The sequence below is a fragment of the Chroicocephalus ridibundus genome, chromosome 14 (genome assembly GCF_963924245.1).
Source record: "Chroicocephalus ridibundus chromosome 14, bChrRid1.1, whole genome shotgun sequence".
NCBI lineage: Eukaryota > Metazoa > Chordata > Aves > Charadriiformes > Laridae > Chroicocephalus > Chroicocephalus ridibundus.
Window position 1 is genome coordinate 12,586,860 of NC_086297.1, and position 19,735 is coordinate 12,606,594.

Genomic DNA, 19,735 nt, shown 5'->3' on the forward strand with positions numbered 1-19,735 from the left:
CCAGCAGGTACGGATTAAAGCGCAAAAGTCGTGGCCTCGACGCTGGGCTGGCGCTTGGCACTTTGAGTTTTGCAGTGAGGAAAAAAGGTTGGGCGAGGGATCAGGGTTTTCGGGCTTTTCGTGATAGCTGAGGCGACTCAACTGAGTCATTGTCCATTTGGAAGGTGTGATGTAAAAAGGTACAGAAACTTCTCACTGCTTGACTATCTCAGCTTTTGTATTGCCGTTGTTTTTTGGACGTAACATTCTGAATTAAAGTATTGGATATAAATATATTGATACTACCCGATATTTATAATACCGGACACAAAATTCTGAGTTACAAAGCAAAAATGCTGAAAAGCTCAGATGGCAGTTAAAGCACGTTTCTGTTCTCTTGTTCTTTGTTATTGTGTGTTTCTGAAGACACTGAGTGAAACTGAGCTCTCCTTTGTCATCTGTATTGTCACATCTCACTGTAATGGGTTTCCCAAGTGTCCTCCAGAGAAGTGAGCGTGTCCTGAGAGTGATTCATCTCAGCTAGAGGCGTGCGGCTGAAATAGGTCAGGTTAGTGTCTCCATAGATGGGAAGAAATTTGTGTGGGTAGTGGAGGTGTGAGCCTCGACAATGTGGATTTCAAAGCATATGGAAAGCAAATTCTACCCTATAGATAATAAATATAGATAAACAAATATCAGGTTCAAGCATTAGATAGAAGAGATGGCAAGAAAGCTGTATAGCCTTTGTGGATGGAGAGGAAGGAGAAGCTGTCTTCAGAGGACCGTTTCATGCCTACCAGATTTGTAAGACGCCTTTCTGCTGAAAGGGCAGAGGTTCATAAGCAACCTCATAAAGTTCACACTTCGACTATGATATGAGCTTTTCAGTATCTTTGTTTTATAATAATTCAGAATTTTATATCCAAAACCCAATAGTAATAAAACACAAGTCAGGATAGTCAGGACTTTCTACAACTGCACCTTTTAAATGGGATTTCCTCAACTATAAACAAACAAGATGAATTACACGTTTGTTTTTTTTTAAAGTGCGAGATTAATCAAGCTGAAATTGTGTGAACCAGCGCTACCTTTAGCTTCGACTTGAAAATGGTTCTGTTTCCTTCGGTCCAACCTCTGAAATGCTGGCTACAACCTCCTTCCGTGTCCGAATCGGATGGGATTTTAGCATTACCTCTGCTGTGGTTAATTGTCGTTACTGTTACCTAAGCTGTGGTTGGTTACCAACTGGAAAGGCCGGGTCAATAAATCCCCTGTTACAGGCTCATGAAAGAGGAGCCGAGTGCGGTGTTCGGAGTACTGCATGGGAGGGAAAAATACCCTCATTCCTTAAAAACTGTAATATCCTTTATATAGTAACCGTTATGCCGCAGTACCAAGCTGATGCTTCTGGCTACTTAATATTTTCAAGTTTTGTTGTTTTTTTGTTTTGTTTTTTTTTTTTTTTTTTTGAAAGATCCTCACAGCATTTGCTACTTGGCACCTAAGGTTAAGTTTTTTCTGGGTTGCTGATACGTATTTTTATAGCACTGAAATGTTCCTGTGTGTAGCTAAAGCAAAGGAGTGCCCAATTTGTGATGCTACCCTAATTTCGCTGATTTAATTGGGTGTTGATTCATGACCCTTCTGACGAATATATGGCCAGACAGAGAATCTCAACATGGAGAGCAAGTAGTAGCGTTTTTAATACCAGGAAAAAAAAAAACAACAAACAAAACAAAAAACAATGCAAAGAAGCTCTTATATACTGGTATTAAAATCTATTTTCCAATGCTGGTTTGTAAAAATAGCTTTTTTTCATTTTGACAGTAAAACACGAGCCGTCAGGTTACAAAGATAAGGAGTTAAAGTACTTTCTGGATCGTGTGGAGGGCTTCCTGCTAAAGGGCAACACTTACCCGGACCTAAAAATACCTTTAGCGTCACTCTCATTTTTAGCAGTATGGAATCATAAATACCGAACCTACTGGAAAATTCATTTAGAAAAAAGGGATTGATGCAGCAAGAACATGTAACGATGGTGTGGGCAACTGGTTATTTCAAATAATGAACGTGACACAGGGAGAGTTCCTGCCGACTAAAGAAAGTGCACTGCTGCCTGCATTGTTAGTCTATATAAAATATTACAAACCCCTGTTTTAAACAGTTTAAACAATGTATTTTGCTGTAGTCTGTAATAGAAGCATTACTCTGGCATACCTGCCTAAATTGACACAGGTTTTAAGCAACCTGTAGTACGATGGGGTTGATGTGCAGTGTCCTCGTGTTGTGCTTTTTTTCTGGAGATGAGAAAATGACTGTTCCCTGTAAGAGTAACAAAAGGAACACTTGCATGTGGGCTATGGACTGTTCATGACCTGCCTGCAATCTCAGGAAGTCTGGTGTTTTCCGCGCTCCCCTAAGGGAATTCAGCGGTGTCCTTCTGTAGAGCCTCCGTCAGCCTTGAGATGGAGGCCCTGCGTGGCAGGGGACATCTGTCCACAGGGCAGAAGTGCATCTCCCCAGCTGCGATTTCGAATGGCAGTTCAGTTTTTACACGGGCACGCTGTTGTCAGGAGCTTGTGTCACCGCTGTTGTTAGCAGCTGTGGAGGGTTTGAGTGCTTCCATTTATGACTTTGCTCCCCAGTCGCACAGAAACTCTGCCATCTGCTGGGAATGAACGTGATGGAGTTCACCCGGGCCATACTGACACCGCGCATCAAAGTCGGCAGAGACTACGTTCAGAAAGCCCAGACCAAAGAACAAGTAAGTTTTGGTGCTTTAAAGATGAAGTTGCCTCATCCTGATTAGCTCTTAATAAAGATAATTGGGGTTAAGTGTGTACTGACACTGACTTTGTTGAAGCTGTATTAAATATTGTTAGATGGTAAAAATCAATGGTAGAATAGAAGAAACTTTTCCCTTTCCCTGGCCTTCTGCTGGTTTCCTCCTTTAATGTCACTGTCATATGTATCAAACATGCAGAGAGCCTTTGGGTTTTTTATAGAACAGTTTAAAAACAATTTTTTCAAAACATTAATCAAACTATATACAGTTGCTACTGCTTGTTTTCATTCCTCGGTGGTATTAAGTCCATTAAACTTCTTCTGTTACTTAGTTATTTGGGGTAACATCCGTGTCCGTGTTCTTTTGATGACTTCTCCAGGGTAAATAAATTTTCTTGTTTGGATTTTCAGGCAGACTTTGCAGTGGAAGCTTTGGCAAAGGCCACCTATGAACGCCTCTTCCGCTGGCTTGTTCACCGCATTAATAAAGCTTTGGACAGGACCAAACGACAGGGAGCGTCTTTCATTGGAATTCTGGATATTGCTGGATTTGAAATCTTTGAGGTATGTCAGAACGCTGCTTATCAGATTTTTCTTTTCCTTATTAATGTGTGTTCAGGACTAACTGGAGAGCCACTAAACGCATGTGTGTTCCAAGGCTGCAGGAGGGTTTGGTTTCGTAGCACGCAAATGCTTTGATAACCCTAAATTACAGTGGCAAAAAGTCATACTTCGGTCTAAATTGTTCTTGTATATGTGACGTTTTTTCCTACCATACATTAGTTTAATTGTGTGTAACAGGGAACATATGAGACTTGTGTAACGCGTTTTCCAATTTTCTTTACATTATATTTGAACGTTGTGGAGTTTTAGTGAATTCCCTTGTAAGGAAATTTTTGACTTCCAGGTGTGTGATGCATCCTGTCACTGAATTATTCTTGCTTGCTAATGTTATTCTTTTAGTTGAACTCCTTTGAGCAACTCTGCATTAACTACACCAACGAGAAGCTTCAGCAGTTATTCAACCACACGATGTTTATCCTGGAGCAAGAGGAATACCAACGCGAGGGTATAGAGTGGAATTTCATTGACTTTGGACTGGATCTGCAGCCTTGCATTGACTTAATCGAAAGACCTGTAAGTGTGTGCATTAATAATGCTCTAAGGAGCAAAGGTTAGACTTCTGAATTTTACTTACTGAATCCTCCAAATTGTAGGATTGCATAACCACGTCTTGCAGAGTTGTCACAAAAAGCGAATTCACTTGAATGTTGAAGTCTAAAGCCTAAAATACCGTGTATTAGTAAAAGGATTTATCCTTATGTGATCTTGCCCTGATGCTAGGGTAGAACACTCAGCTAAAGATATGAAGCTACTATTTTTATACTTTTTTCCTAGTATTAATCATAGAATCACAAAATGGTTCGGTGGGAAGGAACCTTAAAGCCCATCCAGTCCCACCCCCCTGCCCTGGGCAGGGACACCCCCCACCAGCCCAGGTTGCTCCAAGCCCCGTCCAACCTGGCCTTGAACCCCTCCAGGGATGGGGCAGCCACAGCTTCTCTGGGCAACCTGGGCCAGGGGCTCACCACCCTCACAGCAAAGAATTTCTTCCTGATATCCAATGTAAACCATTACCCCGTGTCCTATCGTTACACTCCCTGATCCACAGCCCCTCCCCATCCTTCCTGTGGGCCCCCTTCAGGGACTGGAAGGGGCTCTAAGGTCTCCCTGGAGCCTTCTCTTCTCCAGGCTGAACCCCCGCAGCTCTCTCAGCCTGTCCTCACAGCAGAGGGGCTACAACCCTCAGATCATCTTCGTGGCCTCCTCTGGCCCCCCTCCAACAGGTCCATGTCCTTCTTGTGCTGAGGGCTCCAGAGCTGGATGCAGTGCTCCAGGTGGGGTCTCACCAGAGCAGAGCAGAGTCTTTAGTCCTGTCACTTCCCTATTAAACCATGCCATTGCATTATAGGATCTTTGGAGTGGTGGCTCAGTTCAAAAGACTTTGAACACTAAACTTTTTTTTTCATTTGAGATCAATAGCAAAATTCCTGAAACTTCACATAGTTTTCTCCATAAATCTGCCTTGCAAATAGAAAAACAGTTATCTGGAAGGCGGCTTTACTCACTCTTTAACATACTTTTCTAGTTGCTCAATACATGGAAGCTGGAGAGGGCTTCAAAGAGCAGGAGGAGCAGTTGGGCTGGGGGAGAGCAAAGGTCATCATTCCTGAAAATGATCGTTTTCACACCTCAGAACTACGCCGTCAAAGTTATTTTATGAGTTTTTAAATTAAAATTAGGGCATTGCAGTTACTACTGTCTGCATTTCAGTGTGTGTGTTCTAGAATACGCGTAAGCTCACAATGATGCTACGCATCCTGAAGAACAGAAAGGCCCATAAGCCACGTTCTTGTTTTTCTTTAGAGTAGGAAAAGGGAAAACTGGTTTCAGTGCAAAGGTTTGCACTTTGAGTGTGGAGCTTCAGGAAGTTCTGCCTCTTTGGAAGGTAAAATCCCTGCCAGAAAGCCTGAAGGGCGTTAAGTGTGGATGCTTTCAGTATGCAGATGTTTTGGTGAATATACTAAAAATGCATCAAATTACTTGATTATTTTTTTTTCCTGAAAAGCAAAGGTCAGTACCTTCGTAGTTGTCCTGTAAATGAGGTATGGGATGCTATGTAAGAGGCACGTAGAAACACCTCTCTTCAAATGTATAAACTTTACATTGACTAGAAACTTTTGAAGTATAAATTATTACAAACTCCTTTTTCCACTGCCTTCCTGTGCTACATCAAGTGTTTTCCCTGAGGAAAATGATCCTGTCGAACAATTCTACAGCTGTTATATACAGACATTGCTCGTTCCGTACTTCACTTTAAGAATAAACAAACCTTCAAACGGAGTGATTAAATCCTATGGAAAGAGAAGGGATTATCTAAAACTCTTCTGGCTGCTGAAGTTAAGCCTGCTGGATCTCTTTGGATGCTGCTACTGGATATCAGCGTGGGGCTTGGCAAGGGGAGGCTTGCTGGCTGCCATAGCAGTATCGAGTGGCTGGGAGGGATAATTGTCTTCAGTTTAGCTCATGTGAAAGCATGACATTAACTGCTGTGGAGATGTGGATGAGCTGCTGTGTATGGATGTGTCGCAGAAATGTCTGGAAGGTAACTCTGGAGGTCATCTATTCCAGGCTCTGCTCAGAGCCCAGGCAGCACTAGATCAGGTCACAGAATCATAGAATTGCTTTAGGTTGGAAGGAACCTTTCAGATCGAGTCCAACCATCCATCTCACGCTGCCAAAACCACCATGAAACCATGTCTCTCAGCATCATGTCTGCCCGTCTTCTAAATGCCTCCAGAGATGGAGATTCCACCCCTTCCCTGGGCAGCCTGTTCCAATGTTTGACAACCCTTTCAGTGAAGAAATTTCTCCTAATTTCCAACCTAAACCTCCCCTGTCACAACTTGAGGCCGTTTCCTCTTGTCCCATCGCCTGTTCCTTGGGAGAAGAGACTGACCCCCCCCCGGCTACCCCCTCCTTTCAGGGAGCTGCAGAGAGCGAGAAGGTCTCCCCTCAGCCTCCTCTTCTCCAGGCTGAACACCCCCAGCTCCCTCAGCTGCTCCTCACCAGACTTGTGCTCCAGACCCCTCACCAGCTCCGTCGCCCTTCTCTGGACACGCTCCAGCCCCTCAGTGTCTTTCTTGGAGTGAGGGGCCCAAAACTGGACACAGTATCAGGTCTGGGTCCATATGCGTTGAAATGAATTTGTTTGAACTAGTCACAATGTCGTTTATTGAACTGGAGTCCCCCACAGCTTGTTTTAATTTAAAAAAAAAAATAAAAAATTGGAATCAGTTTAGACAACTTCTTACTGGGGCATTCAATGATGTGTTTTAAATATTAATTGGTTTTTGAAAAAAAAATTTCTGTATTAAATATTAATACAATTTAAATCCGACTCTATTTCAGGCAAATCCTCCTGGCGTGTTGGCATTACTGGATGAAGAATGCTGGTTCCCTAAAGCTACTGACAAGACGTTTGTGGAAAAATTGGTGCAAGAGCAAGGAACCCACTCCAAGTTCCAAAAGCCAAGACAGCTAAAGGACAAAGCAGATTTCTGCATTATTCACTATGCAGGGAAGGTAAGGGTTAAATGTTAAACGCTTGGTTAGAAATGTCGGTTTGGGGAAAGGACTAAATGGGATAGCTACCAAATTTAGAAATCCTTGTGCAGGAGGGTGGCCTTGTGTCATTTTCTTGAACCCATTCAGGAGAGCTCTGATAGAGCTCTTGTTACCACGTAGTCAGAAACGAAAAATATAAACTAATATTAAATTAAGCAAATATTTCGGTTTCCTTTAATTTCATTGTCAGGTCTTACAGGCGCGTTTTTTCAGGACTTGTATTGAAAGGAATCTCTTCTGAATATCCGTGTTTCCGAGTTGATAGCAGTGCTTGAAGCAGGGCTGTGTCAGTACCCACTTCACTTTCATCTCCTCCGTTCACCCCAGACTTTCTGTATAACCCCTTTTATAGGTCAGCTGATACCTTTTGGTTTTACTGTTCGTTCAATCTTTACTCTCCCGTTGAGGGACAGAGCTCAGCTGTGATGCGAACAGGTCCATGGAATAACGATGCAGGTCTTGTCAGCGTTTTGTGGAACCCTCGTGACCACCGGGTCTATTCCACAGGGCCGCGCTATGCAATTAGTTTCATAACTAGTTAAAACTTAATCCTAGTAGCAGTTTTTGCCCTGATATTTAAAATAATCTGTGCAAATGATTAAAAGCCGTCCTTTAATTTTCATTTAAAGTACTATCGGCTTGTTGTTATCTATTCTTTGACGTCGGTGGTGCCAAGTCGATAATTGTAGTGAAAACCGAAATAATGACGTTGCACATTTTATTTTATCAATACCTAAAATAACAACTTAGACATAATGAAATCGTCACTGCAGTTGATAGTAGATTATATGTGAAACTAATCAGGTAATCAAAATGAAGTAAATCAGCTCGGTGCCTGACTGCTGGAAAGTAACTGTTCTGAGGAACACGCTGGTGCGGCGTCGCGCATCTTCCCCCGCTAAAAGGCATTTTTCAGTGTTCTATCAGAATGTACATTTCCTTCAAAGCTAGAATCGTTTGTAAAATAGCTTTTACTGCAAGAAGTACTGAGACGATGATCTGATTTGGTTTTGGATGCTGGAAGCATTTAAATGTGGCTTTCCTTCCCAAATCCCTTATTTAAAAATAGAAAACTCACAGTTTGTTCGAAGCAAAACCATGCTAATTTACTCCGGGAATTTTAGGGCGCTCTTTTGGGTTGGGATGAAACCCGTGCCGGTAGCACTGAGCTTTCAACTGCTGAGCGATAGTTTAATTGCAAACCACAGAATTGGTTCTTTCGAGATAAAAGCTGTGTTTGTTTTCTTGATAGTTAAACACTTTGTTCTGCTATAGTGAAATTTAAAAAAAAAAAAAATATCATGTGGCAGCACATCCTTAATTTACTCTCTAGTAATTTAAATAAAGGAATTAGCATCTATACTGGAGTTGTTTTTACATGTTCACAGTGAAGCCCTATTTTGGCAGTAGCACTAGGCTGAAAATGTATACCAGCTACTAGTAAGCAAAAAGATTGCTAAACTTTTAAGAAAAGTCCCGTTCCTTTACTCTTTCAAAAGAATAATAACTTCTCATGGTACTTTGAACCGTTCTAAGGAGGTGCAACGAACTCGTAGCAAGCAAAACATCAAGAGGAGAATAGGAGAAAAACGTCGGTATAGTATTTTGAAAGCTTTTTTTTAATGCTGGCAAATTAAAAACCGAAGCTGGCAGTTTGTCTGATCTTGTGCAACTTGGCTGCTCCACAGGTGGACTACAAGGCAGATGAGTGGCTGATGAAGAACATGGACCCCCTGAATGACAACGTGGCCACGCTCTTACACCAGTCTTCTGACAAATTTGTTGCAGAGCTTTGGAAGGACGGTAAGAGATCATACTCCCGAGTACACGACCTGTTAGCAATTTTACCTTGCTGGATGAGTTGGTGGGGTTCTTCGTATGCCTTGTTCCCTCCTCACCCTCCACCTCTACATTGTAAATATCTACAGCATTTTCTCTATTGTTTAGCCCCAAAAGTACAACAAGGAAGCTGGGTTACACCTATGGTCCCTTGCACATGTACCATTTCTGAGTAGCTGCTTCTCATGTTCATTATTTGAACTGATGTTCACTTCCTTCTTGTTACCCTGTGGCAAATTTCATCTGTAGAATCTTGTCCAAAACTCTTAGTTGGAATTGCTGCAGTTAGTCCTGAAGGTAAACGGCTGTAGTGGTACTTGCTGTTAATAAAACGTTGTCTTATGTGAGCACCAGCACAGCTGTTTCTTGTGCAGTGGTGAGTTGTATCCTGGAAATCTGCATCTCCTAAAGTAAAATTTGTTCACAGCCGTACTAGTGCTTAGGTATTGCATATTAAAATCCAATGCGATATTTTCCTATTTTAACTGTACCCTGCTGTTTAGCCCGTCTACCTGCACATCACCTTAAAGTAGTTATCAACATTTTTACCAAAATACCCCAAGAAGCAGAAATAGCCCAATAAATACTTACCCAAGGACTTCTCTATTCTAGTTTTTAACATCACAGTATATTAATCAGGTTATATTTATATGCCACAATATAAAAATCTTGTTGTTTCTTATTCCTGGAGGAAACTAAGCTTGTGATATAGATGATGCTGTAGGTTAATACTGAGTTTCCCTCTTATTCTCAGGAATACTTACTTGGTTCAGGTACAGAGAGCAGTTTTAATGAATATATAAACAACTCTTTGGTCGGGCAGCTGCTCCTTTCCTTTCGAGTACCTGCACAGAAGCAAAAGCGTGTTGGTCCAAATATGCGAAACTTGCTTCCCCAGAGAATTGAAACGTGCATGGAATATGTTGTGGCCTAATTGCTTTTGTAGCACAGTTAAGTCTGTTTGCAATTGCTGAACCTGTTCTGTATACTAACTGAAGTGTCTTGTGTATCTGCTCTTCTGTCTTTCTGTTTTTGCTGTTTCTCTGCCTTAGAGATTCAGAATATTCAGAGAGCCTGTTTCTATGACAATATTACTGGTCTTCATGATCCACCAGGTGAATGGATATAAAAACAGTAGGCCTACCAAAGGCAGGGCTGTTGTATCTCCAGGAAAACCATTTTTGCTCGTAGGCTTGCATGAACTCTTCATTTCATGCTACCCTTAGGTATACCTCCAAGGCAAACGGGCTCTGAGTGCATACCTTCAGTTGCTGCTGCATACATATAGCATCTCTATTTTATGCATTGCATTTAAGCATTGCAGGTAAAAAGGTTTGTGGCTTCCTAGTTCCATGTTGAGATGCAGAATTGCTTCTGAAGCGATTATCCCGGTAGCTCCAAGCATTTGAGAGAATGCGTAAGCTTTGTAACACTATCAAGCTTCTTTCTGCAGTCCAACATTGACAAAACTCTGGGACATTTTAGAACGCAGATGTGTTTTTTGGGAGGAGAGCTGAAGAATGTGTTGGAGTATCGGAGGGAGTGCTGCAGTTGTAGTGGGGGTAGTAAGGGAAATAAACTTCTTCCAGACTTGCTGGAATTGTTCTTCTATTTAAAAACATCTTAACTTTAATATTTCCCGTTGTAGAAGCTGCACACGTTTTTTGAGGTATCAAGAAACCAACAAATCCATTTAATTGGAATGTTTTTGAAGACGCTTTAGATATTTTATCCAACCTCTTCCTGTCCTTCCTGTCTTCCTCTCCCCGAGTTTAGAAGTATGTGTATGTCAAGGTTGTGCCTTCAGCCTTTCACTCTTTACTTGGGTTCATCTTCCACTACTCAGGATACGTCACACGCTGGAGGAAGCTTGTGGTGTCTCCTGAAGGAATTACTGGAGGCTGGACTTCCGAGGCTTTCGCCAATGGATGCCTGGCCAGTCGGGCTGTTCAATGACTGCTCTGGGCCTACAGGGAAACCTTGTATTTAACAATCCTCTTTGGAATATAAATGACCATCTTATAGTAGGAGAACAGAGGGGAGCAAAACACACAGTTGATAGATACGTTTACAAAATTTTAAAATGTATGTGGCCAAGCAAAAGCTGAATGGTGGCCAGTCGTTAGTGGTGTCTGCCGGGTGCATGTTTCTAATAATTAAAAGCTGTTACCCTCGTCCTCTGTAAGACCCATTCCCAGGAATCTCTGTCCCATTTCTGGTTTAGAACTGAATTCTGCTTCAAAGTAAATATTTGGGATATGATCTTATGAGCAACTTGCCACCTACTTAATCTTCTAACTTTAATAAGACACTTAGATTCCTGTGTTCAAAACTGCGTGGAGGATCTGGGCTCTCTGTAATACAACATGCAATATAAGTGACTATTCCAAATTATCGCCCAGTATTTTTCTGCTTTTAATTTTCCTTTCTTTTTTTTTTTTAATAGACCTTTGAAAACCAGTTGAGTGTGAAATAAAATATTGTCACTTAGTTCTCATAAATAAAACTAATTCTGGTGTAGCGAAGCACAATTTCCCCGTGCTTTGGTTTGAATGAATTTGAAGATATCTTCACAAAATTGAAATTACAGCCTATAGATAGTTGCTTGCTTCTTGCTGGCCAGCTTGGATTTCATGGAGAACCGATATAGGTTGTGTATTTTCTCAGTACTAAGAAGAGTCAACTATAATTATTAAGGTGTTAAGCCACCCGTGTATTTTTATTTAGCGAGCTGTTTAAATAATTGTCACGTGGAAACACGTTCATGTTTTTGGCCTAGAGGTTTACTGACGGCAGTCAGATTACTAATTTGTGCTTCTGAAGAAGAAACCATAGAGATCGTTACCCAAAATGTTCAAAAAAAAAATCAAAGAAAAACCTCTATTCTGATGCTTTATGGCAGCTTTGAAGTGCTTTGGTGTGCAGTTTTCCTGTTTTGAAACTTGTCTCTCGGCTAGGGAGGTCTCTGCAATTGTACAGAAAACTTGGAAGAATTCTTCGAAATAGCAGACTAGCAGAAGTCTGGCAGATGCTTTTTTATTTTTTTTCTCTCTTGTCATTGAAATTACTTTTGACTCTTCTGTAAATAGTTATCCTTTCAAAACACTTTTGAATATTCAACGAAACTCAGAGTTAATCTATATCATTACCCCACGTGACTGTGCGTTGTAAGAATTCAAATAATCGCCAGTTTCCGGGCAACTTTCTATCTCTTGAAAGTTGACTTAAGAGAAAGGAAATGGCTTTACTGGTCATGTAGAACTGCAAGTAAAGAGCTGGATGTTTTAGTGTGTACCTACTAAAGCTACACTATTCCGCTGTATAAGTTTGTGGCTTCTGGTTCCACTGCTTCTGCACAGCGTCCCCAGTACATGCTGAGCGCCTCGCCTACCGACGGCATCTCCTGTCATTTGTTCCACAAAGCTTCTGCTGCTGCACTATTGCTCCTCTTTCTGCTTATCTTGATACCTGACAAATATTGAAGCCCACTTAATTATTGTCTCTTGTCCTTCCCAGTGGATCGTATTGTGGGTCTGGATCAGGTCACTGGAATAACGGAGACGGCTTTCGGCTCTGCGTACAAGACCAAGAAGGGCATGTTTCGTACTGTTGGCCAGCTCTACAAAGAATCTCTCACCAAGCTGATGGCAACGCTCCGAAACACTAATCCCAATTTTGTTCGCTGCATCATTCCAAATCATGAAAAGAGGGTATGTACTACAGAGCACTCCTTTAATTCTTTCTCTTTATTAGAGCCTTCACCTGCATTTCAAGCTGTGCATGCTCTCTGCGTCTTCCTTTTGAAATCAGAAGCCAGGTTCCGCAAAGTTTTCACACTGGTCAAATACCTTCTCGGTATTCCCCGCACATCCCCTTATTTATACAGTTGACTTTGTAGAGGGTAGCCTGAAATACTTAAACTGCAGTTTTTCATGCATACAAACTAAAAGACTAAAAATCATACTTGTTTTGTCCAGGCTGGAAAGCTGGATCCACATCTGGTTCTAGATCAGCTTCGTTGCAACGGTGTTTTGGAAGGAATAAGGATTTGTCGACAAGGATTTCCAAACAGGATAGTGTTCCAGGAATTTAGACAGAGGTAACAGCAGGAACAGTCTCTTCAGTTTTTATGTGATAAAAAATCCTTGTTAAATAACTGTCGACGCTTCCCCACCAACCCAACCCAACTGGGAGAACGTCCAAAACCATTTGTGAAGTCTTGAAGTGGTTTGAACTTGAAGCAGTTAAATACTACAAAGTGATTCTAAAGACAGTAGGGAAGGGGAAACCGATTGAAAATGGAGTTCAGGAAGAACTTCCTGGAGAAATTCCTTAGCCAGGCACTTGGGGACTGTAGCCCTGTGGGTTTATAATAAAGTAGCTTATTGTTGAATGTAAAGGTGTTTTTTTCCATTTGACTTAAAGGTATGAGATCCTTACTCCCAATGCAATTCCGAAAGGTTTTATGGATGGTAAGCAAGCCTGTGAGCGTATGGTAAGTGTTTATACCTAAGTAGTGTCGAAACATGAAAAAGTTGAAATAAAAATTGTCCTTTTCTTGATGTAAAACTAATGTGCTTGCCTGTCCGTTTAGATCAGAGCCTTAGAGCTGGACCCCAACTTATACAGGATTGGACAGAGCAAGATCTTTTTCCGAGCTGGTGTCTTGGCGCACTTAGAAGAAGAACGAGATCTGAAGATCACAGACATTATCATCTTCTTCCAGGCCGTCTGCAGAGGATACCTGGCTAGGAAGTATGTCTGCTTTTATGATTTCATCTCCTCGTGGTCTCTTTGACAGGGAAATATGCATTAAAACTTCCATTTCAGGAGAAAATTTTTTTTTTTTCAAGAGTGTTGCCTGATAAACTGTAGTTATATCAAGGGTAAATAGGTGAATTTTTACCTAAAAATAGGAATTTGCACCGTCATTCCATAGCGATAGTTGCTTTCCGTAATCTGGCCTTTGTGACACATGCAGCTGTTTACAGTATAGCTAGTGGCTGCGAAAAAATCTCTGCTCCACCGGAGGTTTAGAGCTGCTTTGGAAAGCTGCTTTTTTGAAATGAAAGAACAGTTCAGCATCTCATCCATCCTGATTTTATTTTTTCAAGAAAATCTGGTAAGCATAAGACCAAATACCGTTTGTAATTATTGTTTTGAAAATGGTGAATCCAGCTTTTGCTCTGCCTCTTCATGTAAGGAATGAGTACTCGTAAATCAGTGTAGTCACTGAAACTTAAAAATAAGCCTATTTATGGTCTGCAAGTGTTCTAGGGTTGGGTAACCTAAAAATTAAAAACATGGACAGATGCTCAGCTGTATTTAACATGAAACGTTTTGCTCTTTCTGTCTCCAGGGCCTTTGCAAAGAAACAACAGCAGCTGAGTGCACTGAAAATCCTGCAGAGGAATTGCGCTGCGTATTTAAAGCTTAGGCACTGGCAGTGGTGGAGAGTCTTCACGAAGGTTCGTTGTATTCTGTCACGTTCTTTGGCTTTTGTAAATCGGTAGATGAAGTTTCTTACGTGTTCATCTCAAATCTTTGCAGGTGAAGCCTCTTCTTCAGGTCACTCGTCAAGAAGAAGAACTTCAAGCCAAGGACGAGGAGCTAATGAAGGTGAAAGAAAAACAGACAAAAGTGGAGGCAGAACTTGAGGAAATGGAAAGGAAACATCAACAGGTTTGTGTCCAAGATCAGCTTTTGATACGCAGAATGTATATTGGACTGTATCCTGTGTAAGGGAGCCATGTTGGGGAGACGCCTGTGAGCAAAAGCTCTGTGACTCGGGAGAGCTAACTCCTGTCACGCTTGGCTAAAATCTGGAATAGGAAGATAGGGCACAAGCTGTTCCTCCAGGAATGCAGAAGCCCCACGTTAACGAAACTAAACTTTTTTTGGTCTCTCCTAGTTTACAGGAGAACTTCAGTTGCAGCGTCACTTTCCTGCTCAGATGTGGTTTCAGGGAAGGATACTTCCGTGGTGTTCGTGTGCTGTTTAAGAAGTGGGAAGCAATTATGGCAATGATTGGGCAAAACTGAAAGTGAATGTGTACTGACAAGTAACGCTGATATCAAGTTAAAAAACAGTTGAAGGAGTGTCAGTAAAGCGAGATGTGTATCACTGTGGTAACTGAGACAGGATGGAACTGGGCTGGATATCCGGAATGGCAAAGCAGCAGTTCCTGTTGATGGAAGGGCATGGGCTGTGAGGAGCACCTGAGGACGCCGGGATTGTCTTAGTTTGGAGAAAAGGAGGCTGAGGGGCAACCTCATTGCTTTCGTAGAGTTTCCTGAGGAGGGGAAGTGGAGAGGGAGGTGTTCCACGTATCCATTGACCGAACACATGGGAATGGTTCCGTGCTGAGTCAGGGGAGTTTCAGATTGGATATTAGGAAATGTTTCTTCACTGAGAGGTTGGTCAAACCCTGGAACGGGCTTCATAGAGAGGTGGTTGATGCCCCAAGCCTGTCGGGGTTTAAGAGGCATTTGGACAACGCCCTTAATAATATGCTTTAGCTTTTGGTCAGCCCTGAAGTGGGTCAGGCAGTTGGACTAGATGATTTTTGTAGGTCCCTTCCAACTGGAACCATTCCATTCTGTTCTTGCGTTTACACAGCAAGAAATAACACGTTCCACTGACTCCCAAGTGTCAGCTTCAGCTACCCATGGCACTGGGGAATGCCACTAGGCAGGGATGAGTGTGAGGAACAGTCCAGGAAACAGGCACTTCCCTCAACTTTTTGATGCTGGTAGAATGGGACACATAGGGTAGACGCAATGGGATCTGTTCCTTAAGGAACAGTGGGTCAATACTGCTGTATTGGGGGGCAAGTGGGTCAATACTGCTGTAGCCCTACTGCGAAAGCCGGTGTCTTCTGGACCACTGATGAAGCCATCTGCTAGAAGTCATCATTTTTGGATGTTGACAGGGAGCCTAGAATTGGAGCAGAACTTGGCCTTTAAGTAACTTGGTAGTTGTCATATGTATAATCTCTCATGAGAGACTTCGAAATGTCGTTTTTGCTGCTTTACTACCTTTTCTGTATATTTACAGCTTCTAGAAGAGAAGAACATTCTTGCAGAGCAGCTGCAAGCTGAGACGGAGCTCTTTGCAGAAGCTGAGGAGATGAGGGCTCGCTTGGCTGCCAAAAAACAAGAGTTGGAAGAAATTCTCCACGATTTGGAGTCCAGGGTTGAGGAGGAAGAGGAAAGAAACCAAATACTGCAGAATGAGAAAAAGAAAATGCAGGGCCACATTCAGGTATGCCTCTTGGTAACTGGGAATAGAAAAGTACGCAAACAGGCCAGTTAAGGATGGGAAAACTCCCTCAACATCTCTACGGCACAGAGGAATTGGCTCCTTAGCACCTTATGTGCAATAAAATCAATTTGAATTTTTTTTTTCTCTTCTCTTCCTCTGTTCATTGTGAGTGTATTCAGCTCCTTGTGGTCTCCAGGCATATGAGGATGAGGAAAGAAGTCAAAATGTGCTGTTGGTAGCTGTAGCATGTGCAGATAAGAGTATTAAAGGTAGCAAGTGCTTTGGAGTGGGCAGAAACCGGGATTGACGGCGTGGACCTTACCCCTCCTTTCATGGAGAAACCAAGACTGATGGGATGGTGTCACTTATGAGAGAAATGTTCCTTTTTGACTGAAATCCAGTGAATATAATGAAGAATATTCCTTCTTAGACTCTTATGGATCTAAGACAACTTCATCTCCTCTGAGTTACTTGTTTTTTTGTGAAAATCAGAGGATTTAGATGCTTCCTTTTGAATACGTGGGGACTTTGAGAAAGGGAACACCCGAGAACCTATCTGGTTTTCAAAATATTCAAGGTACCTGAAGGGGACATAAACCCCACATCTCACAGCTCTTGGTGCTGTTTGATAAATGTCCATTAATGTATGGCTGAGAGTCTGCAGTCTGGTCTGATCTGGTTGTCATTAAGTAGATTTTTTAAAAATTTATTTTATGTTCAAAATTAGGAAGGTGAAAGACTCTCTGGTGGCGTGAGTGTATGTTGCCTGTACAGCATATTTCAGCCAAAGCTGAAATACAGAGTGAAAAGAAATTCCACGTGTTTCACATGGCCCTTAATTTCATTACCAGATCATTGATACTATAAATGAATCTAACAAAGTGAATGCATTTTTAGTGTTAGTTTAAGGCAGGTGGCTTTTCAAAATAATAATCATTTTTCACCAAGTTAAAACAAAAAAAAACAAAACCAAAAAACCCATGGGTAACCTGGAAAATGCACGGATGCAATTGCTTTTCTTCCCAGGACCTGGAGGAACAGCTTGATGAGGAGGAAGGAGCTCGACAGAAGTTGCAGCTTGAAAAAGTGACAGCTGAAGCCAAGATCAAGAAGATGGAGGAAGAGATCCTACTGTTAGAGGACCAAAATTCCAAATTTTTGAAGGTGAGACCAGTAGGCGTGGTGGAGATTCTGCACATAAGTAATAGCAGTGCCAAGTGAGAGCTCTCAAAACATCTGTGACTGCTCTTGCATTATCTATAAAGCTTGTGTCTGAAGACTTGTGGGTTTGAACAGGTTGAAGCTGAGACACTTGGAGCTTCTTTTGAACGACCTTTTGCCATGCATTCTTTCCAGTTCCATGAGTCTTCCAAATCTAAGAGCTGGAAACAGCGTTATTGTAGCTACTGTTGTTCTCTGCAAACAGATTTCCAAAAGCGTACAGCAAATGCTGTCCTAAAACCAAATTCCGAGTCTCGCTTTCTTGGAAAACAAATGTTCATGTTTCTCTACTTTTCCAATAGATCCTTAGTATTGACAGGTCAGTCACTCGAAATAAATGCTGTATTATTCATTAATGACCTAGATGAGGGGACAGAGTGTATCCTCAGCAAGTTCGCTGATGATACCAAGCTGGGAGGGGTGGCCGACACTCCAGAGGGCCGTGCTGCCATCCAGCGTGACCTGGACAGGCTGGAGAGCTGGGCAGAGAAGAACCAAATGAGGTTCAACAAAAGCAAGCGTAGGGTCCTGCACCTGGGAAGGAAGAATGCCAAACACCAGTATATGTTAGGGGCGGACATGCTGGGAAGCAGCTCTGAGGAGAAGGACCTGGGGGTCCTGGTAGACAGCAAATTATCCATGAGCCAGCAGTGTGCCCTTGTCGCCAAGAAGGCCAATGGCATCCTGGGCTGCATAGGGAAGCCTGTGGCCAGTAGGTCGAGGGAGGTCATTCTCCCCCTCTACTCTGCACTGGTGAGGCCACAACTGGAGTACTGTGTCCAGTTCTGGGCTCCCCAGTTCAAGAGGGACAGGGAACTACTGGAGCGAGTCCAGCGAAGGGCAACCAAGATGATTATGGGACTGGAGCACCTCCCTTATGAGGAAAGGCTGAAAGAGCTGGGACTCTTTAGCCTGGAGAAGAGAAGGTTGAGGGGGGACCTGATTAATGTTTACAAGTATCTAAAGGGTGGGTTTAAGGAGGACGGAGCCAGGCTCTTTTCAGTGGTTCCCAGTGACAGGACAAGGGGCAATGGGCACAAGCTGGAACATAGGAAGTTCCGATCAAATATGAGAAAAAACTTCTTTACGGTGAGGGTGACAGAGCACTGGAACAGGCTGCCCAGGGAGGTTGTGGAGTCCCCTTCTCTGGAGATTTTCAAGACCCGCCTGGATGCAGCCCTGAGGGATGTGCTTTAGGCAATCCTGCTCTAGCAGGGGAGTTGGACTAGATGATCTCTAGAGGTCCCTTCCAACTCTGAAGATTCCGTGATTATATACGCTGGATGAGACCTCTGTATGGATTTTGTACATTCAGTTATTTGTGCTGCTCAGAGACTCTTCAAATTGTATTTTAGCATTTATTCTTTCACCCCTTTCTCCTAATTAGGAAAAGAAGCTGATGGAGGATCGAATTGCTGAATGTACTTCTCAGCTGGCTGAAGAAGAAGAAAAGGCCAAAAACTTGGCCAAACTCAAGAATAAGCAGGAAATGATGATCACCGATTTGGAAGGTTTGTTCTTGCTACGTCTGCCTGTTAACAGCTTGGACATCGTGCTGGGAAGAAACGGATCACTTGTTGCGATGTGTGCAGGATCGGGTCCAGTCTGCCAAGTGGGACCTTATATGTAGATACCTTAACAGCTGTTGTTTTTGTCTAAATCTTGAGAGATTTAGATAAATCTTTCTAAAGCATTAGAAAGACGCTTGCAAGACGTGTTGGGTCTGGCTGCTCAGCGTTTCTCATGCTTAGCTTGTTAGTTTTTCATTTTTGAGAATCCATTTCGTTTATGGACACGCTCAAGTTCCTGCTGTTGCGTGCATCCCTTAGTAACAAGGTAAAACATCTCTCTCTTGGGAAGCTGCTACGCTTTTCTATGTTAACACTTTAGAACAACGTGTTTCTGGAAGAATGTTCGTAGGCATTCATTAGGCTTCTAATATTTTTTTGGATAAGCAAATCTGAATTGTTTTGCTTTTCTTAGTGCTTTGTTTATCTAAAAGGGTTCCATTTCTATGGCATTTATTTCTGATGGTTTTGCCCATGTTGTCATAGGCTGAACTAGCCCTATACGTAACCTTTCTTGATTTTATGTCTGTGGGGTTTTTTTAAATTACTTATTTTTATAGCTGTAAATAGCTATTGTGCTATGTTAATAAACTGCCAAGTCAAAGTTGCAAAATATAAGGCAAAGTCGCTCTCTGTGCCCTAATTTGGAAATATTTTTTTTCACTGACTCTATTACGGCCTGTCTTGCTACATATTTTAAAACTGATGTGCTTATGGAAGAATACCAAAATTTAATCTTACCTGTATAGGAACGTATTGAAATAATAGGGATAATAGGTGATTGATGTACCTTTTCTGTAAAAACCATATTCACAGACCTTAAGATGGGCATAAGTAAGCTTTACGCAATGGAAAATAATACTCGATTAGTTACGTGCTTAAATCAGGACTAG

General features: G+C 42.1%; 1 protein-coding gene across 4 annotated transcripts in view; it reads left to right on the forward strand.

The window, feature by feature from the left end:
• The window catches only part of MYH10 (myosin heavy chain 10), a 110,334-nt gene that overhangs the window by 71,460 nt on the left and 19,139 nt on the right, over nucleotides 1-19,735 (forward strand). For 2 of the 4 annotated variants that reach the window (XM_063352553.1, XM_063352554.1), the window contains 15 exons: nucleotides 2,625-2,743; nucleotides 3,175-3,327; nucleotides 3,727-3,900; nucleotides 6,736-6,909; nucleotides 8,640-8,754; nucleotides 9,843-9,905; nucleotides 12,307-12,500; nucleotides 12,768-12,889; nucleotides 13,216-13,285; nucleotides 13,385-13,545; nucleotides 14,150-14,258; nucleotides 14,341-14,472; nucleotides 15,847-16,053; nucleotides 17,080-17,217; nucleotides 18,662-18,785. In XM_063352553.1, coding sequence (XP_063208623.1) covers nucleotides 2,625-2,743; nucleotides 3,175-3,327; nucleotides 3,727-3,900; nucleotides 6,736-6,909; nucleotides 8,640-8,754; nucleotides 9,843-9,905; nucleotides 12,307-12,500; nucleotides 12,768-12,889; nucleotides 13,216-13,285; nucleotides 13,385-13,545; nucleotides 14,150-14,258; nucleotides 14,341-14,472; nucleotides 15,847-16,053; nucleotides 17,080-17,217; nucleotides 18,662-18,785 — 2,055 coding nt within the window. The remainder of the gene's footprint in view (nucleotides 1-2,624; nucleotides 2,744-3,174; nucleotides 3,328-3,726; nucleotides 3,901-6,735; nucleotides 6,910-8,639; nucleotides 8,755-9,842; nucleotides 9,906-12,306; nucleotides 12,501-12,767; nucleotides 12,890-13,215; nucleotides 13,286-13,384; nucleotides 13,546-14,149; nucleotides 14,259-14,340; nucleotides 14,473-15,846; nucleotides 16,054-17,079; nucleotides 17,218-18,661; nucleotides 18,786-19,735) is intronic. The other 2 variants (XM_063352555.1, XM_063352556.1) reach the window with 1 other exon arrangement.